This window comes from Trifolium pratense, linkage group LG4 (genome assembly GCF_020283565.1).
Source record: "Trifolium pratense cultivar HEN17-A07 linkage group LG4, ARS_RC_1.1, whole genome shotgun sequence".
In the NCBI taxonomy this organism is placed as follows: domain Eukaryota; kingdom Viridiplantae; phylum Streptophyta; class Magnoliopsida; order Fabales; family Fabaceae; genus Trifolium; species Trifolium pratense.
Window position 1 is genome coordinate 42142459 of NC_060062.1, and position 26060 is coordinate 42168518.

General features: G+C 33.3%; 3 protein-coding genes across 3 annotated transcripts; 2 read left to right on the plus strand and 1 right to left on the minus strand.

Moving 5' to 3' along the window:
- The first annotated feature begins 1747 nt into the window (after positions 1-1747).
- LOC123881929 (36.4 kDa proline-rich protein) lies at positions 1748-3748 on the plus strand. Its single transcript, XM_045930694.1, has 2 exons — positions 1748-2740; positions 3528-3748. The coding sequence occupies exon 1, from the start codon at positions 1810-1812 to the stop codon at positions 2734-2736; it is 927 nt and encodes a 308-aa protein (XP_045786650.1). The 5' UTR covers positions 1748-1809; the 3' UTR covers positions 2737-2740; positions 3528-3748.
- Positions 3749-8823: 5075 nt separating this feature from the next.
- Positions 8824-15573, minus strand: LOC123881930 (CCR4-NOT transcription complex subunit 10). The gene is made up of 6 exons (XM_045930695.1): positions 15018-15573; positions 13471-13557; positions 12450-12623; positions 12243-12332; positions 12068-12145; positions 8824-11137 (listed from the first exon to the last, which is right to left on the minus strand). The coding sequence occupies exons 1-6, from the start codon at positions 15210-15212 to the stop codon at positions 9203-9205; spliced, it is 2559 nt and encodes an 852-aa protein (XP_045786651.1). The 5' UTR covers positions 15213-15573; the 3' UTR covers positions 8824-9202.
- A 2691-nt stretch (positions 15574-18264) lies between these two features.
- On the plus strand, positions 18265-24209 carry LOC123881931. Its single transcript, XM_045930696.1, has 10 exons — positions 18265-18615; positions 18718-18785; positions 18874-18935; positions 19056-19205; positions 19809-19985; positions 20292-20504; positions 20770-22490; positions 22924-22989; positions 23082-23151; positions 23291-24209. Exons 1-10 carry the CDS (start codon positions 18419-18421, stop codon positions 23969-23971), a joined length of 3405 nt encoding a protein of 1134 aa, XP_045786652.1. The 5' UTR covers positions 18265-18418; the 3' UTR covers positions 23972-24209.
- The last annotated feature ends 1851 nt before the right edge of the window (positions 24210-26060 follow it).

Consider the following 26060-nt stretch of genomic DNA (forward strand, 5'->3'; position numbering starts at 1 on the left):
TATATATATATATATATATATATATATATATATATATATATATATATATATATATATATATATATTGAAGGTATGTGTACTTGTGCCTTGCCTTGATAAATTGTCAATGGAAGTTTTACATTTAAAACTAATATAATATCGACAAACTTTATATATATTTTATATAATTACATATAAATAAAAGACAAGCGGGTAAGTCCCCGTGAGCTTAACTTAGTTGATAGGGACATCACACTATATGTGCAGGAGTCCGGGTTCGAACCCAGAACACTCCACTTATTCAACTTTAAGGTGAATTTTCTAACACTAGGCTACTTGACAAAAAAAAAAAAAAAAAAGACAAGTGGGTAATAAACTATGCCGATATTTGTGAAATATTCCACTTGCATGAAATGCGGTTATTGTGTTGTTTATAATTTTTTGAGAACTATTTAAATGGGGAAAAAGAGAAAAAAGAAAGTAGAGCACCTAGAGATTAATAATTAAACATTTCAATATAATTTTAAAATGTAATAATTTATTTTAAAATTAATTAGCACCAAAATTTATAAAATTGTAAAGGTCATGCTCATGGTCTCATTCGTCGCCCTCATAAGAGGATTGCTTGATGTCACAAATATTTTACGGATTGAGAGCATGCTCTGCATTTCTTCATATAGGTGCATGCCTTTGCTACCTAACCTTAGCATTTCTTGTGCTATTTATGAGTGCATGATTAATATATTTTTCTTTTTCAAAAACAATTAATGATTTTTTGACAAATAGGGAAAATTTCAAATTTCAAAAGAAAATAATTGTCACAATTAGTTTCTTCACTAATGAAAGTAATTTCCAATGTTAACAAACGAATCTGAGGAATACAATTAGGGTAAGGAAGGTTCAATCACAAATTCCCAAAACAAAAACTATGTAGTGAATGAAATTATGCAAAAGTGGCATCTAAAGTGGACCATGCATATATGTGTAGAAAAAAAAGTGGACCACATATATATGCCATGTTAATATGTTATTATCAATCACACAAGAACTAGATCTTTGTCATAAAAATTCACTAATCACTAATAATTATTATTATCAATCCATAAAGTATTTAGATTAGATCTCAAAAATCACTAATCATTATTGTCAATATAAAAAATCACTGACACATTGTACTCAAATGGTTATTGAATTCTTGTAGAATGGATGATTCGAGAAAACCCGAATTCAATTTTTATTGGGGTCAATTCTTGACCAAACTTTCTTAACATTAATTTGTGGCAGAACTCTAAATTACCATATCTCCTTTCCCTAAGAACCAAAGAACTAATGAAAAAAAATCACTAATCATTAATAATTCGATCAAAGAAAAAGGTTATTAATAATTGTAAAGTTTTATCAATCTATACTACACATCACACTTTAATTAATCAATCAAATCAAATTAATAATTAGACCAAATTATGCATCCCCCAAAAGGAAGGTATTGTTTCGGTTTGAGCTTTGTAGTTTGTACACGGTTTCATTTCCCCTAAAACACTACTTGCTTCTACAAAGCTAGCATAGATAACTAACGAATCTGAATCGTTCTATTCAATTTCAAGCAAATTAATTTATGATAACTAAATCTAAAATATGAATTTGAAACCTAGAACATTTAATCTTAATCCACAATTCTTGTTCAAAAAAAAAAACTTAATCCACAATTAACCCTCATGAAATTTTAGTGCATAGATGGAAAATGATTCATGTAATGTACACTTGTAAGGTTTGCCAGCTAGCAAAACTTGGAAGTAACCTTTTGAGTGTAAGATATAGCCCCATGTTCACATGATATGCTATAATAAAATCCCTTTTGTTTTCTTCTCATACTCTTTATATCACTATTCCTATTTCCTATATATCACCTCACACTCCCTCCCCTTACAATCACTCCACATTACACTCTTATTTCTCCTCTCTCTCTCTTACCAATTAAGCATGGAGTCCTCAAAATTCTATGCTTACTTCATCATTTGCATGCTCTTTATCTCTTCAGCTACACCAATTCTTGGTTGTGGCACTTGCGGAAACCCTCCGAAAAAACACAAGCCCGGTAAAAAACCAATCGTAAAACCACCAAGTGTAAATCCACCGAGTGGGAAACCACCAGTGACAATACCACCTGTTACCGTTCCTCCAACTTTGCCTATTCCTAACCTTCCAATCCCTCCGCTTCCTCACCTTCCAGTCCCGCCAGTCACAGTTCCTAACCTTCCAGTTCCTCCAGTGACCGTTCCAAACCTTCCCGTTCCTCCGGTGATTCCTCACCTTCCTAACCTTCCAGTTCCTCCAGTGACCGTTCCAAACCTTCCAGTTCCTCCTGTGACAGTTCCTAACCTTCCAATCCCTCCGGTGCTTAATCCACCAAGCACAGGAGGGAGTACACCCAAAGGGAGTACACCCAAAGGGAGTACACCTAAAGGTAACTGTCCACCAAAGACTACACCGGTGAAAAACACGTGTCCAATCGACACTTTGAAATTGGGTGCTTGTGTTGATTTGCTTGGAGGATTGGTACACATTGGACTTGGTGACCCAACTGCCAACAAGTGTTGTCCTATTCTTCAAGGACTTGCTGAAATTGAAGCTGCTGCCTGTCTTTGCACTACTCTTAAGCTCAAGCTTTTGAATCTTAACATTTATGTTCCACTTGCTCTTCAGCTCCTTTTGGCTTGTGGGAAAACTCCTCCTCCTGGTTACACTTGCTCTCTCTAAACCAGTTGAGTTTACCTCTTCTTCTAAACCCTACTTTATGTTTTGGCTTGCGTAAATCTTTTTTCAAACATGTGAAAATTAAATCTTTCTACTATTTAACATATTGTGTCAATTAATTCTTTACTACTAAATAAACATGCATTACCAAACCAACCATTGATCTTAATAGTAAGTGATTCAGACACCTTAAATACGTATAGTCAGTATCGAGAAGTTCAGAAATATTTTTATATATAAATTAAGTTTGACAAACCAATCTAAATATTTTAATGGATATTGAACACAAATAAACAATTGTGAATATATAAATTATCTATTTATTTTTCTTTGAAAGCTTTATGACCGATGCTTATATTTTTAATATATAAAAATAAAACCATGATAATCAATGATTGAGACATGCTTAAATATTGAAGATCAATTTTTTATAGGTCTACACTACTTAATAATTGAAAAGTATTTATTCAACAATAAACACACATACGTAGATTTGTTTGAACTAACTTTTTTTAATCTATATTTTTTCTAACCAAACAAATTAGCATAAAATGTTATATATCTTTTTGATGAGCTACTATGTATCATTTTCGGAAGTTATTCTTTTAACAATTATTTACGAACGGATCGATTATGAATTATATGTTGTCAGGGAAACAAAGTATAGCACATGGAATTATATATGGATGCGTGAATTATTTTGTACTATAGTTTAATTATTAACATTGTCCTATTTTGTACCCGTGAACTTTTTAGTCTTTGTCTCATAGTATGTCATTGTCTATGTTTTGCAGATTGAGGAATGTATGGTTCAAATCGACATGAAAGGATGTCGAGCCACTCTCTCTTCTCTCTTGATTGTTGTTTGTAATTTGTCTATTAATTATTTGTAAAACCATTTGTTTTTAATTGATATTAATGTTGCATGTATGTTAATCCTAGGATATTAAAGTTGCAGCAAACATGCTTCTATGTAACCCTTTAAAATTATTCATTTTAGTTGCGTTTTCCTGAATATTGATCTGCTTAATTCGAGTTTTCTGTTGGTATTACAACATTGGTTTCAATTGTGGATCGTTTCCTTAATCTCGAATCTCTAATTAGGAAAAAAAAATAGTATAAAAATGTGTAAAAACGAAAGAGATACAATCATACAAAAACACTAAATTTAAGTTTTAAATTAGAACCAATTTGTAGTATAAAAAATTTAATCAAAAAACTAAATGATGGAGCATTTTTTTCTCTTTGCTAGTTTTTGCATGCCCCTAAGGTTTTCTTGATCCCCATAGAAGTATATATATCTCATCTCCCCAATTCGGACCTCAACCTTCAACCTTAATTGATGCCCATTGTTGATCCGCCTTCGTGACCATAAAACTTCAATTTCCTCCCTTCACGCCCGAACGACCACCACCACATCTCAAACATTGGCCTTCCCACTATTAAACCTTAACCTTGGTCGTGCGGCCAACACCCCGCCCTTCCCTTATCCTCACTTTGGCCTAGTCAACTTTCTCTTAGTAGTGACATGCCACCACCGAAACTTTCCACTATGAAAATTGAATGCAAGATTTACAAAGATTATACAGGAGATCCTTCGTGTTAAAAATTTCACCAAATCTTTATGAACTTCTTTGCTCAAGTCTTCAACTCTTGGTATTGAAGATTGACCCCTCTAAGATATTCAACCGTTATAAACTCATGGATTCCTTGATGAGAACATTTCTACCATGAACTTCCTTCAATTAAATATGAGATTCTTTCAGGTTCGTTGATGCATAATACTCAAATCAGAATTTCCCCTCTCCATATAGGGGTAGCATCCCTAGAAGAGGATAGAAGGTCATTTTGTCAAAAGTGGAAAAGCATGCTTGATAAGGATACTCCTCTATGCCTTGAACTTCTATGATTCCTGTATTGTAGCTTTTGCGTCGGGCGTCGGCTGTCATATTTCTTTAACAAAAAGAAAGGCCAGTTCTTGTCTAATCGACAGTGGCTTGGATAAGAAGAATCCTTTTCTTTTTCCTTGATCCTTGATGTTGCAGCAACTCCAGATCTTTGCACCTTCCAATTCACTCAATACAACTTTCCTAGTTGAATCCTCAATCTAGAGCAAAATCACCTTTAAGCTAAGAGAAGTTTTTCTTTTATAGTTAGAGAGAGAAAGAGAACTATGAGAGAAATATAAAAAATATGTGGAAAATTATATAGAGTGCAGAAAATAGAATTTGGACAGTTTTTCAATGAAAAAACACTTCATGAATAGATTCACAAAACATTATAATTTGAATCATAGGGTGCCATGATTTGATTCACAAGTTATCGTGGCTCGATTCATGGGTCACAAATGAAGAACATATGATCATCCAAGGTTTATGATCCGAATCATGATTAGAAGAGAGCAACTTCATGATTCGAATCATAGCTTTCATTTAATAAAAAAATCATCTATTTATATTTTTCAAACATGATATTTTAATTGATAAAGAAATCATCTCTTTATTATTTTAATCAAAAGATTATAAAAATCAATTATCAATTTATTTTTTATATTTCTTTTACCAATGATATAACTTATAAAAAAATACAATTATAAAATAAGTAATTAGAAATACAAACATAGTAAAAAAAAACTACAATTTATATAAATATATGTAATATCTAAAATTCAAAAGCTTGTCAAAAAGTATAACGTAATGATATTTGAACAATAAAAAATTGACAATTTTTGGACAAATATCTGATACTTTCATTATATTCTTACTTTCTATTTTTCTCTTTCACTTTATTATTTTTATCACAAAAGAAAAAGAAGGAAAAATAGGGTTATCCTAGAAATTGTAATTTTTTAGTTATTCAAATATAGTATAGTATAATATCTAAAAGAAATGTTTAGTTTGTAAGGTGAAACAGTACAACTTACATTTAAGGGAAACATCTGGGGGCAAGTATGTGTGTGGCACTTGATTTTTCTTAATAGAAGGGGCCAAGGACAAGGACCCAAGATGAATATTTTCCCTATGTCCATTTGTGGCTTAATTTGAGATTCTGAGACATGATATGATGTTCAATTCTGCTCAGCTGGTTTTGTGGAGTAGGCGGAAGTTTCCACCTTTCATTCTTTGTTAATTTTTATGGAGATGAAATATTAGTTGAATTTTTGAAACATAAATATTTATTTTCTTTTATTTTTGTTAAATTTATATTCAGTTAAGTTGTGTATAGATATCTCATATATACTCTATCATATATATTAATATATGCAATCCTCATATATTTATGAAGAGTCAGGATCCGTTGACACCAACTAGTTTGACACCAAATGTTACACCTCTCAATAACGTTTTAACCGATATAAATTTTATAAAATCCACCGTTGGATTGAAAGTTTACATCATATAGATCATTTGTGTAAAATTTCAAATAAATCCAAAATTATTTGATATGTTATTGAGATACATCAAAATTAACGGTTTTTGTATTTTTTTAAATGCCGTTAATCTTTATGTGTCTCAATAGCATATCAAATGATTTTGGATTTGTCTGAAATTTTACACAAATGATCTATATGATGTAAACTTTCAATCCAACGGTGTATTTTATAAAATTTATATCGGTTAAAACGTTATTGAGAGGTGTAGCATTTGGTGTCAAACTAGTTGGTGTCAACGGATCCTGACTCATTTATGAATGCGATGGTTTTTGCTTAAAATGTGAAAAAATATGTTTATTATTTCCTTCATTGTTTTTTGTTGTTTGAAAATAAAGTAGCAAACATTACCTGAAATTGACAAAGTTACAAACACAATTGTGAGAATCCGAATTCGAACTATGGTGAAAATATTTAGACTAATAATATCAACATTGTCATTTGAACTAGATCTAACGGATATTACTCTTCATTTTCCTATTAATTGATTTTTAATATTTCAAAAAGAATTCATATTATGTGAAATTTTGATTTAAATAACGATGAAACATTATTTTTCAATTTAAAAATAATGTGTTTGTTCCCAAGTCGTTAAATTTTGACAGAGGTATCTGACCTAGACTAACCTACATTAGGCAAACTTGTTTATAAATGACAAATGATGATGTTTCAATATAAAAAATTTGTTGTTAGTGTTTTATGTGTGTATTTTCTAAATGTGTTTGTAAAGTATAGAAAATAAATATAAACAAAAAAATAGAGATAAATATATACGTTATTAATTCTTTATATATACAAATAACAAACATCTTTTTAATTGTTTAATTAGATAATGTTAAAACATAGAACTCATTTACCAATAGTTAGTTGGTTCAGCGGTGATTGACGCTGAACTTGGTAGGGAGGACCGCAGTTCGATCCCCCGCAACTGCGATCGGGAGGGGGTTATAACCACTTGATGTCAGAATTGATCCCTGAACCATATTCAACTGGTGGTGAAAATAAAAAAAAAATAAAAAACATAGAACTCATTTTTGCTCCTAATTAAAAATCCCTGTATTTAGACCAAATGTTTGATTACTCGTTAGTTAATTAAGCCACTAGGTTTGGTCTGGTGAGTGATTTGCGTAGTACGCTATAGATCCTGAGTTCGATCCCCAACTCATTGTAAACAAAAAATAAATAAATAAAGATGTAGATACAACGATATACATTTAGAGTTAGGGATGGAATCTGGAATTAAACTTAGGAAGACCAAATTTAAAAGTATAATTTAGTAAAGAAAAAACTAAGTTTTGAAAACATAACATATAGAAGTAATTATAAGATAATCTAAAAAAAATTGTGATTTTGCATTTTATGGGATTAAGTCGGAATTTTTGGTCACTCTATTTTTACATTTATTGTAATTTTGGTTTCAATTCATGTGTTTTGTCATTAAAATTGCGACTTTTTGCATAAATAAAGTGAATTTTAGTCTTGAAAATTATATATTTTGCCATTAAATTCAATATTTGAGCAATATAAATCACCTTTTTTTGTAAAAAAAAAAAAATCATTTTTAGGAGGGAAACATTTATTGAGATCAAATTTACAAAGTATAAATAGAGCTTAAAAAGTTGAATTATAGAATAGGAGAATATTTTCGCGAGTTTAATAAAATTAGAGGATGAAAAATAAAATTAAACTAATAATACAATGACATGGTGGTATAAAAAAATATAAAAAAAAAAATTAGAGGGGATTGTGGCCTCCGCCGGTTCCCCTACACTCTGTCCCTAATTAGACCCAATCATTATGCATATTTAAATTATGCATAACATGGCATTTGGAAGCAAAAAAAAAAAAAAAACTTTCATCTAATGAAAAAAATTACTAATTTTGTGGCACTTATAAATGATTTCCGCTATTCAAAAGTACACTTTCACATAAATACGAGATTCTTTACAAGTGGGGGTGAGCTCCCAATGAATTTTAGTCTAATAAAAGATGTCTGTTAGTAGCAGTTGTAGACAGTAACCCACAACAATAAAAAGTGTCAAGTGTCTCATGATAGAGGATATACGTTGACAACACTAACAAAAGTTCCAAGAATGGTGGTGGTTTTGTTAAGGGGAGGTGATGATAATAATGGTGAAGAGTCTCTGCGAAGGTGTAGGATAACAGTAGTTAAGAGTAAAAATAAAAGTTGCTATACAACATCACCGGAGGGTATCTTACCCTGAGAAATTGACAATGGTGGAGGATGATGACGTAAAACAATGACAGTGATGAGAAGTGCATGGAGCATAGTTAAAGGTGCCAAGAGACACTTGAATGTGAATGCAACGATGACTTTGATAAAGGTGCCAGCAACAATAGTGTATCAAGATAACTTATTTATTTATATAATCTCAAATTATCCCATGAATTTTGACTATATTTTTTAATTTATCCCATGATTCTTAAAAACCACTTCCATCTGTGTTTTTACCGGATACCCAACCAGAAGCAATGAAAGAAAAAAAATCCATCTGGAAATTTTGCACATAAGAGAAGAAAAGAAGGGCATCCATCATATGACTGCTTTGCCGGTGGTGCAAAATATATGCAACCTGCATAGCAAACAGCAACTAGGAAAACATGCAAGTTACAACGATAGCACCCGTGGGGACAAAGAATTAGAAAGAGAGAACTCCCGCAGATTAAAAATGGAATTCCAAAACAACTATCCACTTTTTTGGTTTTTTCAATATAAGCACATGACCTCTATTCTTGAATATCAACTAAATTAGCCTCTAGAAAATAAAAACACAATCCGAATCAGATCTACACCTCAATTTTTCAAAGGTGGGCACTAACACTAACCAAAACACAGCCTCCACCTGTAACTGACCCCTAAATTTGAGAATTATAAGGACAATGAATCACAAAAAAAAAAAAAAAAATTATTCCCTGAATTGAACTTATATATGTTACAAATGCTATGGAAGGATTAAGCTACCTGCTAACTAAAGCTGAGGTGGGCCAGGCACAATGATAAAACCATGCATACAACACTCAAGAAGATTTATTTGAAGTTATTCCACTGGGCAGGAACCTAATACGGCTGCAACTTTTTAGTTTGGCTAGAGCTTCCTGTTGCTTACCAAGCAAGAGATCCACATAAACTGCAGTCAGTGTAGCTTCTGGACTGTTGGGCCACATGGACAATGCCTGTGTAACCAATATATTGGCTTTCTCAAATTCACCCTGCATTGCAGACATTACAGCAAAGTTTGCATAAATTGTTGCCTGTGCTTCCTCTGGCTTAAGGAAAACAATACTTTGAGTATCCTGAAGAGAAGAATTCTTGGCAGCAGTGGATCCTCCATTTACCTCTTCAAATTCAACAGTCCTCTCAACTCGCAATTTATCACAGTCCTCTTGGCTGAATGGCAATTCAACACTGTTTCCCCCGGACAGATAATAAGATAAGTACTCAGCAGCTTCTTTTGGTCTGTTCAGCAAGCAAAGTGCCTCTGCAGCATAAACATGTCCCAGAAAGATGTAAATTCTGGAACATTCTGGAAGTTCAAAGAGAGATTTTGCAGCTGCAAGTGCCTTCACAGGATTGTCCAATTCCAGCTCCACATACGCTAAATTAGCAAGAACAGCTTGCTTGACCAATTGATTATCTCTTCTACAGAGATCTTCATAATATGACAGAGAGTTCTGAAAAAGTTCCTGACTAGCTCCTCCCTTCTGTTCTTTTGTGTCCCCATTTGAATTTACTTGACCTAAACCTACTGCTACTGAAAATGCCTTCGAATCAATGCCGTGTGTGTTTTTACGACTTGAAATCTTTGACGGCAACACTTCACTTGTATCATTCTCCACAGAAGAATTAGAGGGCAAACCAGACTTCAAACGATTTGTACTGTAGGAGTCCAGCAAGTGAAGAGCATTCAAGAGGCACTGCCGAGCAAGGGACATCGATAACTTCAGCCGCCCATCTTCGCTTGGACAATAATCACTCCCGTTGGAGGATTGTATGTGTCCATTACCTAGAATTTGATCTTCCACAACAAGTTGCCTCCATTTTTCAAACCCAACAACGCAAATTCCAACCTCCAACTTCTCTGAAGGAACTCGACATGATTTGATTAGGCCCTTTTCTAAAGCCATCAGACAGCATTCTGAGAGTCGGAGCCACAAGAGAGGCTGCTTGTAGAAGACCAAACTTGCCTTCTGAAAACACCGAGCTGCCAGTATTGGCTTTCCACAAGCCAAGTGTTGCACACCACAATTATAAATTATAAGGAGAGATTTATCCTGTGAGAAAGTGGCCAGCTTTAATTGTGACTCCTTCCGCAGGGACGAACAACTAGTTAATGCCTTTGAGAAGAAGAATGAGGATGTCTGATATTTCCCAAGCTGATAATAAATGCACCCAAGATTGTTGTTAAAAATGTTCGAAAACTCTGTGTCTGTCATAGTACTGTCTGTCCTAGTACTTGATGCCATCAATAGCTTAATTGCCTTGCGGTGGTTACCACGAGAATATTCAAGCTGAGATTTCAAAAGCAGAGCCATGGATGAATCTTTTTTACATGTGTTCACAGCCAGCTTGACTTCTCTTTTCGCTATCTTCAGGTTCCTAGTAAGAATCAGAAACTGCACCTTGCAAAGTTGCAACTTGAGCTTTAAATCAACAGAAAAATCCATGTCAGGAAGCGCATTTGGAGAAGGGCCCGTTGGCATAGTTAAATGTTGATCCAAAAACATGGCATCATAATCTAGCCCTTCTTCAGACAAAGTTCTTGATAGATTATTTTCAGATGCATTGGCACTTGACCCTAAATCGGAACTGGATGGGTCAGCAGCAGATTCACTGATGGTGCCAGGTGCAGACTTTGTAGATAGATTTGAAGATAGTTGCTGTGTTGCATTCCCAATGTCGGTTTGACTTGCACCACCAACACCAAATGTTCTTTCCAGATAAGTTAACACATCCTAAACAAACAGAACCACAGCTCAAAACAGTGCACTTGTACGATTAGAAAAGCTAATAAAAAAGCGGAGAAAAAAATAAACTTTTTAAGCCATTCACTACTAACAAAATTAAGACAGACGGATTACAACTAGGAGAGTGCGAGAATATATGCCAACGAACAAGATAGTTTTACATCATCTTTAATCAAAGAAAACAATTAAGGTCAAGTAAACCCAATTCTATAACAAACTTTCAGTTGAATCACATTAACAGAGATGATGGGCAGAATTTACAAATGCCTCAAGTTTTAGCTCCTGATATATCCTAGTCAATTATGCTGTTAAGTACTAAAATCAGAATAGAAGAAAACCCAGAAGAAAGTATGGATAGTAGAGGATGAATTCTCTCTACAAGATGAATAAAAGTGTAAAGTAAATAGCAATGGTGCTATGCTCCTTGCAAAATGATTAATAGCAAACAGTAAAAGATAAATCCGATTCCCAACCCTGCACAAACCAATTGCTAATTTCAAGATACCCCCTTCCTAACATACAACAAATCCTTGTTGCATGGACCCGAGCTCTCTCTCTCTCCCCCCTAACAAATAATGTCTAGGCTAATTTATAATCATAATATAAAATTGATTTTCTATCTCTGATAACTCAGAATTACATATTAAGTACATGCTTTATGCACAACAAAGAAAGAGTGGTTCGTGGTTCAACATTTTAAATTTAAATTTAAATTGAAAAATGCATATGAATTACATATATAACATAAACATTTATATATTCATTGAAAAAAATTCAGCCACGCTAAAAAAATAAGCAAAAAAAATATAAAGTATAACTCGAGATGTGAAAATCATGGTTGACAGCATTACATTAAGCAACAGACTTTGCAATCAATAAAAAGTAAACCGGGAAATTAAATTATCGTATAGAACTTACAGCTGATTTTGATGCATCATGGCAAGCAAGGCTAGCATCAAGCAGCAGGAGACAGACATGTAGATCCACTTTATGTTGCTTTAGGAAAAGGAACACGGAGAAAGGGTCAAAACAAATCCATTAACACCAATTGTAATTTTCAAAAGAAAATAACGTCTAATAATATATGGCATACATCAGTTATGGCGGGGTCGATCTTTTGAAATAGGGGTTCCAAAACTGATACCGTCTTGGCATAGTCATGAAGATGGAACCAGATGATGGCCTAGAGAGATTGAAATAAGAAAAATCACATCAAGAGATATATTCAAATCACAAATTTAATCAAAACAATAATTTCCAAAATTAAATGAAATTAATATGAAGATCAAAATGAACATACAATATTTAGCGCTGCGACAAATTCATCTGGATGCATTGGGTCGGTGCTATTTACACCTGAAAACTGTGGTGCTGAGTTATTGCTTCCTTTGGATCCCAAGGCAACTTTATTTGCAACATTGTTAACCGGCTCTCCTTGATCCCCAGAAGTCAGGGGAAGCTCGTCATATTTTCTCTGAATGAACTCCCAAAGAAAAACAGGATTAGTAAGTACAAAATTACAAATAGAGATGACAACTTAAGCTGCAATTTTATAGATACTAAACAGCTTTAAGTTGATTTCAAAATGTTAAATTTGAATGTGAACCCCACTTGATCCTTTCATTGTGAGAAAACCGTGACAGAAGCAAGAACATAAAAGTCTGCATACTGTAAGCATATACTTATAAACAAGACCTCCTATCTTCTGCACCCACTTTTACTTGATAAAAGTTAAAAGATAAATCCTATTCCACTCATCTCCGCCAGTATTACCTAACTTGTAATATTATCTTTCAGGTGATGTGCATATATATTTTCTTCCTTTAAGAATACCATAGAAACCCAGAAGAAGGAAGTGGAAAGAAAAAAAATTCACCAACCACAGCATACTAGGTACAAAAGGTAGTGGAAACTTATCTGCATTCTTATTTAATGAAGGAAACCAAACTCACAAACTAAAACAATACAAAACTATCAATGACAAATAAGGCCCTCCATCAATTGAAAATACCCATTCCATCTACTGAAGCCATGTACCAATTTGGATATTAATTGGCCGCAAAATATTTACATGAATATTGTATCAAAGGCTCAAAAGTTAGCTATACTTTTAGTTTACAAAAGCGCAAATAATGACGTGTCTATTGTCATTTTAATGCCGTCATGATCTCAACTGGTGTCAGTGTCATTCAATTCCAGTTTTCTAATATATAATGGTAAAAGATAATTGGTTAACTCAAATACCAACCATGAAAGGCAAAAGTTATTGCAAAATTGAGACTTTGCAAAATCTTAATACTATATGTATAAAAGTAACATACCTTGATGCTATAAATTACTTCAAGCAACTTCCTGGGATCAGAACAACCATCTCGAAAGAATTCCGCAATTGCTATATTATGAAGGACCTGAAATATTTCGGAAAGTCAAGACTTAGAAAAAGGGATTGTCTTTGACAACATAATAAAATACCCAACGTAAGATAGTGCAAAGCTTGATGGGTTATATTAACTCATGAACCCACAAAAAACCGTTGTCATTTGCTCTTAACAGGCTTGAATATGGAAAATAAAGAATTTTATTGTTCAACGAACATAATTGAAGTCACAAATACCAACCCCGAAATTAATCATATTGAATATTTAGAACTCTTAACTTTAAACTTTGAGATAATTGAAATGTAGAGAGCAAAAACACCAGATCCATAAATTCTAAAACAAATGCACGCACACACACAACCAAACAAACAAATCATGACTCCATTTTATTTCTTACGCGACAGTCACTACAGCAGGGTATACTTGCTCCAAGGTTCCTTCAATTATTTAAATTTTACTCATCATATAGCATACCAAATTATCCATTTTGAAACTACAAAAAGACATAAGAAAGGACTATACATTGAGAGCCAAAAGGCCTGAAACATTTCAAATTCTAAATATGTGAAGTATGTGCACAGTCTAAACCATTCAGGGAGAGAAAAGCTACACTGCAACCAATATATTATCACGTGATTTCTATGGAGGAAGGTAAACAGTGTGCAGTTGTAATTTGTACGAATATCATTACTCAATTTACTAGTTTGACTCAGAGATACACATTAAGGGCCCGTTTGGATTTGGCTTATTTTTTGACTTATGCAAATAAATAAACTTATATGTTAATTCGTAAGTTTTCACTAACAAAAATTGTATTATTATAAGCTATTTTCTCATAAACTACCTTGAAAAACTTATAATAATACGTAAAAGCTTATTTATTTGCATAAGCTGTTTTGCATAAGCTCAAAAATAAGTCAATTCAAACGCGCTCTTAGTGAGACCAGTAAAATCATATATATATATATATCAATATATCGGAATTCGAGTAACATTACCATCACTAATAACAAAACGACAAAATAACCCAACTTATTAAAATCGTCCTTAGCTCAAAAACCCTCTTCTGGCACCATCATCGGATCATTATCCACAACATCCATTTTATCTCCGATCTAATAAAGCATCTGCTCAAAGCAGCTTATAACGAACTTATCCAACCCATTCACATGCTTACTACCCGAAGAAATTCAAATTCTTAATTTCATTTCTTAACATCTACAACCACGGAAAAAAACTTAAAACTACAAGTACTTGTACTAGATAACAGTTACCAGAAAGTACCAAAAACGAAATTCACCTCGTCAATTGAATAACAAAACCGAACCAATTATCAAAAAATCAATCAATTGAAGTAAATCAATCAGTAAAAAACAAAAAACCTAGCACCAAACCAATTAATTAATCAATACATGAAAACACAAGAAGCATCGAGTAATTGATTTCTAATGGATAACAAAAACTGAATCGAAGCGAATTTGATTAATTACCTTTGGATCTTTAGGTTTCTTCTGCAAAATCTGATTCATAACATGAACACATTCAACGAAATTTCCAGATTGATAATGCACAGTAGCGTCTTTGGCAAGAGCGAAAACGGCGTCGTCAGGTTCGGTGGCGGAAGAAGGAGAGTCACGGTTGGTGGTTGAAGAAGGAGAAGAAGATGTCAAATCTCGTGATTCCATAGCGAGATCGAGTAATCAGAATTAGACAAATCGAAGTTCAGAAAAAGGGTTTTGGGGAAGAAAGATAGAGAGAGAAATATAGAAGAGAGACCTAAAATTGAAATTGAATCTTAATAATATGAATTAATACATTTAATTAATTAAAATCGAAGTTATTAAGAAGAAAAAGCAAAAAAATAAAAAAAAAAACATAAAACCCTATTGGTGTGTAGTCTGGATAGAGAAGAAGAATGAGTGATGATTGAAATGAAAACCTATACGCCGAATTGGGGCTGCCTGGTTCAGATAGAAAGAGAGTAGAATTTTTTATTTTTCTCTTTTTAAATAATAATTTGATTTTCTTTTTTTCGTCTGAATAAATAAAAATTATAGATATTTGTAGGACTAAAAATAAAGTTCCCGGAATTATAAAAAATAAATAAAAATAAAGTTCCCGGAAAATTTAAATAGGTTTTGTCTCTAAAAATATATTTTAATCCTGGTAAACATAATTTTTGTGTTTTAATTCTTGTAAATATATAATTTTCTATTTTTTATATATTTTTTTGTGTTCTTGCAAATGTTTATATTAAAATTATTTCATGTAACATTAATTTTATAACCATGTTTGGAAGATACTTGTCTAATAATATAATAAATTAATTAATTAAATTAGTATGAAATGAATCTTGCACCAAACATTGCTAGCGGAAGTTCTATAATCGTGGAACAAACTTAAAATGTCACATATCGTTAATACTTCAAATGCTAAGAAGCCACTTGAAGGTTCAATTTCAAATATTGTTGTAGATTGTGGTAAAATTAGAAATGGACCTTTTGTTGATGATATTATAAGGTCTAAATAGGCTATTACTTATATGTTTGTGAAAGACGTCTTAAATCACGAGAAAGAAAATCCTTTTATTTTTGTTGAAGCGGATTTGTCCGTGTTCAAGATGCCTCGTCTTTGAGTGACATGGCTTCCATTTTTGTTGGAGATGTCACAAACCTTGTGAATGAAGTTTTTTCTGAAGAGCTGCACGAGGAATAGGAAGTGGTACCAGACTTAATTCCTCTGGAAAATCAAGATAGGTTCGCAATGGTGCCGGAATCTAATTTGTTAAACATTAATGCAAATGTTATTCATGGCATGCAAGTTTTAGGGTTTCTAAGTCTTCCCACCACGGTCCAACAAACTATGAATTATATGAGTAATTCTTGGGCTAACATGACTCAAAATGAAGAGATTGTTGATTAGGTTGGAAACACGAATCAACAATTTCAGTTGGTGGTCCCAAAAAAAGGAAGAACAAATTCAAGCTGCAACAAGATGAGACCATTAAAGGGTTCAAGGTAGGTGTTTTCAACTGTTAGTTAACTAGAGGGAAGTTGTTTCTCTCGTGTTTTTCTAGATTTTTATGTTTTTAGCTTTTATTTTCTATCTTTCTTTTCCTTGAGGGTTTTGGTTATGTCCCCTCGTTTTGTACCTTTTTTATTTCTATTAATATATGTTGAGGGTGTTGCGGTAGGTGATTCCTCTGCACCCCCATCTCCTGCTTAATTTTTTTTTTTTTGCACCAAACATACAAATGTTAGTAGGTTTGGAAAAGAAAAAAATAATTATGGCAGTATTTTTTACATCATTTTTGTTCTTTTTTGGTCATTTAAAGTCTATAATTTTTTAGAGCATAAAAAAAAATATTCATAGCTCTAAGGAACACAACATTGATATTCACAATCTTTTAAACTATTTGTAGAAGACACTAATTTGTAAAACTTAGGTTCGAATTTGGAGTTTTATACAATTAAGATATCTACGAGTTTAGCCGTTATGCTACTTCATCAAAAGAAAATAAGTTAAATTGTTTATGTGAGCGTAACTCAATTGATATGAGCATTGTATTATACAGGGATCGGTGTTCGAACTCTGGACACCACACTTATCCATTTTAAGAGTAGAATTTATAGAGGAAACAAAATACTAGTATTAACCTAAATTAATTTTGTCAAACCTAATCACCTCAATCGAAGAATCAAACACAGTTAATTAATGCACTATTTTTTATCAACAGGTAAGGCCCTTAGTGGTATAAATGCGATTGGTTACAAACTCGATTTCTTCAATTTTTTTACTGTACTACAACTATATGCAAGTATTTCATCGGTTGGTTAACACATTGAGTATCACACCTTTTGCAACTATAGGAAGTGTTTGTTTCATGGATGAGTTAGAATTAAATCACACCAAAATGTCAAATTTTTTTATGACACAATCGATAATTTTTACCGAATTATAAAATTGACCGTTGAATTGAAAGGTACTATAACATATATTATGTATTACCTCCGTCCCTAATTATAAGACTCTGTTTGACAAAAATGTACTATTCATTTACTTTGTTTTGACCGTATTTTTTTTTAATAATATATAAATATAAATATAAATATTAGTATATAAGATTTTGTTCAATTTATTTTGATGAGTATTTTCAAAATATTAAATTTTTATAATTTTTACTAATAGACAATTAAAAATATTAGTGATCAAAATTGTGCATTGGCGTATGTGCGGTACTCAAACAAAGTCTTATAATTAGAGACAGATGTAGTATATAAAATATGACATTAAACGAAAATCATTTTATACGTCAATGAGATACATCAAATAGACAACAACGCTCGTAACATCGATCGGGATCAATGGCTCTAAATATTGATCAATACATTAAGGACCATTGTCCCCTCCCAATTGATGGAACCCCACACCTTTTACACCGAATGACTCACATATATTATCTATTCTCTAATCTTCCACTCTACACATCTACTAACTCGAGCGCAAGAGTGCTTGCAATTAAGCACCCTCGCTTCACCAACGCGACGTATTTGATATTGACCACACATTTCTAATCGGGTAAGGTCAAGATCAAAATTTATAAAAAATAGTGGTCGTGATCAAAATTCAAAGTGTAATCATTTATTAGTTGATCTAGTGGTGATTGACACTAGACTTAGTAGGAAGAGAGTTAAAATCACTGGAATTAATCACCGAACCAAATTAGACGGTCAATTGAATCGGATACCGTACGGTGTAAAGTTCTCTTATAATTCACACCAAACCGGGTTTTGGCGCGAAAGATAGATTCCCTGTTTGGTCTCCCGGGTCTTCTAGCAACCTATCACTCATCACTGCGATTCTGCGAGGGTTTCATCTCTGCAACAAAACAATGTCAGAAGAGATTCTTGAAATCCAAACTCTAATTTCTTCCAATCAAAACTCCAACAAATCTTCTGGCTATTCCACACTTCTCCAATTCCAACAACATTCTTGCATTAACCCTTCTTCGCTTCAATCACTCGCACAATCCTCAAATTCCATAGTTTCCTATACCCTTTCCGATATCTCACATCACGATGAAGAAATGTGAGTTTCCAATTCCACTTATTTTCTTTTTATTATTCTCTTATAAAATTAGAATTTTTTTTATTTAATTTTAATTTTTTTATTCATTTATTTGTCTGTTAGAGCTGCACAAGCCTTGAAATGTTTAGGGTTCATGATTTACCATCCTTCCGTTGTTTCCACGCTTCGAGGTAACATATTTCGATCTATGCCATGATTTGTGAAGATGTATTTTGCTTTGATACTATGAAATGATGTGATTTTCTATTTGTTTTGCAGTGGATGATGTCAATTTGGTATTGGATTCATTGTCCAAACTTATTACAACCACAAAATTGAAGGTTGATTAGAATTCTATCGGACTTTTTACTTGTTCCGGAAAGTTTTCATTTTCTTCTATGTTGTCATTATTGTGTTGTGTTTGATATGTTATAGATTAACTTTCTCTACTATTGTTGCAGACTGTTTGTAATTTAGGGGTGTGGTGCTTATCTGTTCAACAGTTAGGTGTATCGTTTCTTGTGAATCATTTTCATTCTTTGTTACGCCCGATTGTTCATGCCCTAGACAATCCAATGGGGTCTTTGTCAACAACATTTGAAGCTACCCAGGTACTTGTTTTCTTTAAGAATTTCTTAAGTGTTTGTTCTTACGAGGGCATACACATTTTTAAACAAAATAGATAGAAACAACTTTATCTTTCTAGTAATTTTTAACGGTTAGCGATTTTCCAGTGGACCCTTTTTAATTTGTTTTCTTATCAAGTGAATTGGCATATCAGGAAATCAACATTTTGATACTAGTAGGAAAATTGGGCTAAACCTCAAATTGAAATAGAATTGGAGTTATGTTTGACCCTTGCTAATTTTTAGCTGTCTGTTAGCTTTGCATATCTGCGGAAATCATGTGTCCATTTGATGATCCATTAATATGACAGAAAAGGGGGTCTCAAATTCATAAACTTATCCTATAAATCTACTCACCTTCATTCTTTTTCCCTTTTATATCGACAATTTTGTTGTCTCCAAAATTATTACAGAGAGAACCAAGCTCATCAATTGTATTATTCATCAACAATGTCAATGATATACTAACATAATTTGTATTTGCATGAATGACTATGTTGGGCTGGATCTCCTTGTACTTGTTCTTCAAATTCATATTAAGATGCACAAAATTCTTTTGACACTCCCTTTTCAACCTTTCGATGGCAGGCTATAATGAAGTTATCTGGTCAATTAAGTGAGCAAATGAGAGACTCATCACATATATGGGCTCCTCCAATATACAGGAGACTTCTCAGCACAGACAAGAGAGAGAAAGATTCCTCAGAAAGGTGCCTGTTGAAGATCGGCTCCATAGTTATTCCACCTTCACTGGAACTCTCCAAGGTACCAAATACCTTCTTCAATATTATGAGATGACTCCGTACTCTCAGTGGCATGACATGATTTTACTCTAGCTATTTAAGCTGCTGGGTTGTTTTTGTTTAGTGTTCATATGTTTCTACAAATGATTCAAAGTTAACTCTGCTGCCTGCAATTTTGCTGTGGTACACAATTATCTAAAATATATATTTTTGGGTATTGCAAAGCGGAAAACAAAACGAATTATATTATCGCCATGTCATTCTATATTGATCTGTAAGGTTCATGCAATAGTTTATACACGTGCTCTCTGGTCTCATTTTTCAACAGGTTCTTGTCAAAGATATGAAGATAAAATTGCTTAATGGGATGAAGGATTTGCTAGATAATGGTATGAAGATTCAAGCTATTCAAGCATGGGGATGGTTTATTCGAATGCTTGGGTCCCATGCTTTGAAGAATAAGCATTTAGTTAATGATATGTTGAAAATACCCGAGCGTACATTTACAGATCCTGACCCTCAAATTCAGATTGCCACACAGGTACCATATATCAGTTACTGCATTATCCCATCAATGATTCATAGATGTGAGTTATGTGTGGGATGCAATTCTATTCCTAATTTTAAGTGAAAGACATAAAGTGGCTTAACAAAGCTTGATTAACATTTGAAGACCGATGAATAGAGCACTCACTGGCTATTTTTTTAATAAAGAAAGAGAAACATTAAACAATCGAGCACTCACTAGTTGTTAGCATTGTTTAATAATTTCAGTTTATGTGACTATTCAAGTGTCTTATTTGCAGGTTGCCTGGGAAGGTCTTATTGATGCCCTTGTTTACCATCCACTAGTTTCAGAGAAAAAGACACCATCTAAGGATCAAGTAATTGGAGTTTCAGAGAAAAAGACACCATCTAAGGATCAAGTAATTGGAGTTTCAGAGAAAAAGACACCAGCGAAGAGCAATTCTGAGGATAAAGTAAACGGGGTTTACAAAAGCATAAAGCTTATAATGACTCCACTGATTGGCATCATGTCTAGTAAATGTGATATATCAGTTCATTCATCCTGCTTGAACACATGGTGTTATTTGCTACATAAGCTTGATACCTCTGTCAATGAATCATCATTGATAAAAATGGTTTTAGAGCCTATTCTTAAAGCAATATTTCAGAATGGACCCGATAGCAAGACCATCTGGTTATGGAACCTGGGCCTTGATCTGCTCAGTGACAGTATTTCACAGAAGTGTACGGATGTAAGTTGCATTGAAACCGGACGTTCTTCATCTGGCAAAAGCTGTTGGAAGCAACATCCAATTAGATGGCTGCCATGGGATATCAGTCGATTGGATTTTTATCTGAGTATCATTTTTGTTATCATCCGTCAAGCATCAGGGGCAACAGTCACTTGTGATCACAGAAGTCATGTTTATGATGTTGCCCTAAAGTTGTTTACATATATTCTGAAAGGAGTCAAACTGGACATGGAAAGTCCATCTACCAATTATGATGGTGTTATATGGTGCTTGAACACATTACTGACATTTGTGAAAAAAGTCTGTGAAGATGTATACTTAGATGGCAGTGAAAATTATGATGTGTATTATACTTCCCTTCGGTTTATAGATGCTATCACAAAGGAGTTAGGTTCTTCTATCTTGGTATCTCCTCTGTACAAGTTTTCTTTAGACCTAAAGTACATTAATGACATGCAATCAGTTGATCATAACAAACACCTAAAATTTCTGACTGTCAATTGTATTTCTTATATGGACAAGGTCTCTCCATTGGTTTATTTGACAGCGCTTTACTTCCATATGATGGTTCGGTTAACATTAAAGTCCCAGCAATCAGACCACATTTCACAAGGGATGTCTGAATATTTTAAATTTATTTTTTCTTCAAGTGATCACATGGACAACCTCCTCACTTGTATTGGCCTCTTGTACAAACATGTTGAACCAATGTACATAAATATATGGATAGCAGTGGCTAAGGGTCTGAATTCCTGTGTATATGATGCAAACTGCAAGTCCCTAAAGGAATCTTTGTCTGACAGCATTGGATATTCCTCCATATCCAGCTTTTTAATATACCCCATCGTGGCGCATTCTGAAATTCCAAGATTAACCTCGTCAAATGCTAGTGACTCTATGGAGAAGCATCCTTTATCACCAGAAAGAAAACCGAGGCTTGAACTTGTTATTCAAACATGGAAATCACTTTATGGATCTCTTAGTGCATGCTTTGGATGTTCAACATCCACCAATTTCTCAGGGGATCTGTGCAAATTGATAAATCGGTGGCTTGATGAAAATTTTGGCATTTTAGAGAGTGGCACTGATCTAAAGTTAACGTGCAATGATATAGATCTTGGTGTCCTTCATCTATCTGGAAATTTCTTGATATGCATTCTTCAACAGATTCAGACTTCAGAATTAGTTTCAGAAACCAACAGGAGTAAATCTGAATGCAATAACAAAATACTCTACAGTTTAAAGAACTGCCTAACCTTTGCTTCCAAGTAAGTTCGAACATGTCTTGTTAGGATAGGATGTGGCTTTGTTTGATATTTGATATCTGATCTCTATGTCTCTTTCTTTGATTGTGGGAGACTGACTATCTTTTTCATATTCTTGTATGAAATTAGTTGAATGGGCAGTGCCTCTTCAACATGGATCTACTTTTTCAATAGCCTCGTAATCCTACATTGATTTGGAGATGTTAAAAGCAATTTCATTGCCATTTCAAATTTCAATTCACTTATTTTCCTTTTTGTATTTATTTAACTTCATATTCATATGTTATTGGTTATTCTGTTTTTGGGTATAAGTTATTAAAATGTTGAGATTATGATCACAACTTGGACAATCTTTGGTGCGTCAATTATTTACAAAACTGAAAGGAATTGCTTATTTATATTGCTGCTGATCATTTTCAGATGGTTTTTTTTCCAGGTATATGAATTTGTTGAGGATAAAGATGGTGACAGACCCACTGCCTGGTTTTGTTGGGACATCAAGGTCAGTCGATATAATTCTTTTTCTTCACAATGCATGCTTGGTTAATCAATGAGTAACTCTTTTTTTGACTCTCACTTTATCATAAATCACAGGTTATCTTCTGCATTGGCATGCTTTATTAATTGCCTTCACTGGAAGCAAGATATTCTTCTTTTTCTCGAGGTTTGTTTCCTCTATTTCTACCTCACAGTTCATTGATGTTGCATTTATTCATCATTAAAGTATTTCTACCATTCTACGTCATGGTTCATATGTGGCTTATGACTTTTAGTATGTGATTTTCCTGTATACTTGATTGCAGATTGTTTCCTGTCCACTACTTCAGTGGCTATCAAATACGGGAATGCAGGATGAAAAAACAAAGGACAACGTAAAACTTCTGTGGACCGAAATTCTTAGCTCCTTAAGAAGAAGTCAACCTCCATTACACTTTGGTTCAGCTTTACTTGAACTTCATGAAGCTCTGTTTGAAAAAACTCTTGATCACCCATACCCCTCCATTTCAGAGACAACCATAGAATTTTGGAATTCTACATTTGCTCAACAAATTATTTTTGATTTTCCCCCACGTCTGCTTCATGTCTTGGACAAGCTATCCAGGCATGGAAAATTAAAACTTCAGAATAGAAGCGTGTCATCGTTTCAAAAATGTCATACTCGTGAAGAAGTCAGTGACTCCCTGCAGGGATACAGAGTCAATGCAAAACATAACAGGACTTCTAAGAGGGTGGAATTAGTGTTGGACACACAAAAAGATGCGCATCCTTTAAGTTTTAAAAAGAAGAGGTTGGAACTCACTGAGCATCAAAAGGAAGTGAGGCGAGCTCAACAAGGAAGGGAAAGGGATACCGGAGGACATGGCCCAGGAATTCGAACTTACACCAATGCTGACTTTTCACAAGGGCTTGATGATTCGCAAGAAAGCTTAGATGCCATTAGAGATTCTGAAGCCATATTAGAGATGTTGAGAAAAACTATCTAATTGACTTTAACTGCTGCACTGTCCACTGAGACAACTTCTGGAGGGGGCTTCTGAATGCCTAAATTATTACTGAGAGAATTCTAATTTTACTTGTATTTGTAAAAATAAACAACTGCAAACTTTTTATTTAACTTAAATTATAGTTAATCCAGTCGGCGGGGTGGAGGGAAGAACCATGATCCCGAACTTTGTACTCTTTCAGTCTTTATAATGTTTTTGGCTATTGTATTGCATTGTATTGTATTGTATATAGCATACTCATGGTTTGGTAAAATATTTGTTAACTTTGTCTTGTTAAAAACTTAAAATTATCATAGATAAAAGCACGGTATGCATGCCTTATTTGAAAGTGCTTGTGAACAAGGTAGGAGGCAATGACACTTATAACTTAGCCTATATTTGATATCTATCAGAATCACGATAATCCACTATAATTTTGTAGAAGCTATATTCTGTAGTTTTTAGAAAATTATGGTGGATCAACGTGATTATAACATATTCATTGTGCTACCAATCATACACTTAATAGACAAAAGCACGTATGCATGCCATATGATTTCTTATCATTGTTATTAGATCCATTAACCATATATTATGTTACAGGGGAAAAAGGATCCAAATTACTGCGACGGTTTGATATTGACAGTGTGAATCATTTTAATGCACTAGTATGTTACAAATACATTTATAAGTGCCTTCAACTTAAACTAAAATAATAGAGAGCTTTTTTTTTCTCACCTTTTCAAATTTATCATCCAAACGCAAGAAAAGACCGTAATAGTCCAAATATATTAAGCACTGAGACCAAGTTCTATAAGATTGTTTAGCGACCAACAATGAATTAATACAAGTGGTAAAGATTTTGGTTCCCTAGAGCATGTGGTTATAGGTTTGGTTTCAGGCTCATGCTTGTGAAAAAATTCAGTTGTGAGGAAAGAACAACCTTATGTGCTCCACAAGTTCCCCGATAGAAATTAACCATCACTAATGTTACTAGAAACCTCATGCCAATATTACAGTAACCCCATATTCCTTAACGAGTTATCTTATGACAATTGTTAGCATTTTTCATATATATATATATATATATATATATATATATATATATATATATTTTATTATTCATAAGTTACTCCCCCGTCCCAAAATATAAGGAAAAAATGATCAACAAAAAATAAATGTATGTTGTACTCATTCAAATTAGACATAAGATCCAATCAAAAACAAATTGACATAGCAAGATGCAAAGGGAATATTTGAATAAGTTATCTTGCTATTTTGAGCATGGCACTCTGACATCCATTGAATTTTTTGATTTCGAAATATCTTCAGGTTGATTGAACCTATTTTTCAACCAACAAGGCCTCTCAATGTCCTTATCTTCTCCCACATGCATGAAGCCATGAACCATTTCCTCCAATAATCAAGTTAAATAAATATTCACACCAAAATTGAAACCCAATCTAAAATGCAATAAACAACCAAAAAAAAGTATCCAATCCGTGTGATACAAGTCTAAAACAAGGATCAATCAGTCTCGAACTTGGCTTATACCCAATTGCCCAAGTGGATAGATGGACCACGTTCATTTTCTCATGTCATTCCCAAGATTTTTCCTACTTGTTATACAAAAATCAAAATCATGTTACAAGTTCCAGCTCACTAAGCTAAACCTTCATAAATCATAATATGATAATACTCTTTTTTATAACTAAAATATGTTTACATTTTTTCACAAATCTTAGTTCAACTAGTAAAAATATCAAAATTGCTGGATCGAATGCCATGACCAAAATGCGAACCCCAATCTCTCCTCCATTTTGTGTGTATGAATTTTCAATGACTTGTCATTTCGTCTATTGACTCAAAAATAAAATATGTTTACATCAAACACACAATCAAGTGGGCCATTTCTAATCATATTAGCATTCGTGGCATAAAGTATGGGCCCAATGTCATATTCAAGCCCCCAATTATTGCTCCAAAATTTCAATAAGCCACGTAATTATTAAACTAAAATTCCCATTCTCATTGATAATTGATTAACCATTAACTAACTATTAAAATTTTAAACTAAACCTCAAAAGCT

What these genes read in the sequence shown, in the direction of transcription:
- LOC123881930 (XM_045930695.1), bottom strand. Translation starts at nt 15,212, where the DNA reads ATGGAATCACGAGATTTGACATCTTCTTCTCCTTCTTCAACCACCAAC. An exon ending in AAGTAATTTATAGCATCAAG is followed by an intron (nt 12,624 to 13,470) that starts GTATGTTACTTT and finishes GAGTTCATTCAG; the next exon opens with AGAAAATATGACGAGCTTCC. An exon ending in ATGATGCATCAAAATCAGCT is followed by an intron (nt 11,138 to 12,067) that starts GTAAGTTCTATA and finishes CTGTTTGTTTAG; the next exon opens with GATGTGTTAACTTATCTGGA.
- LOC123881929 (XM_045930694.1), top strand. Translation starts at nt 1,810, where the DNA reads ATGATATGCTATAATAAAATCCCTTTTGTTTTCTTCTCATACTCTTTA.
- LOC123881931 (XM_045930696.1), top strand. Translation starts at nt 18,419, where the DNA reads ATGTCAGAAGAGATTCTTGAAATCCAAACTCTAATTTCTTCCAATCAA. An exon ending in TTACAACCACAAAATTGAAG is followed by an intron (nt 18,936 to 19,055) that starts GTTGATTAGAAT and finishes CTATTGTTGCAG; the next exon opens with ACTGTTTGTAATTTAGGGGT. An exon ending in CAACATTTGAAGCTACCCAG is followed by an intron (nt 19,206 to 19,808) that starts GTACTTGTTTTC and finishes TTTCGATGGCAG; the next exon opens with GCTATAATGAAGTTATCTGG.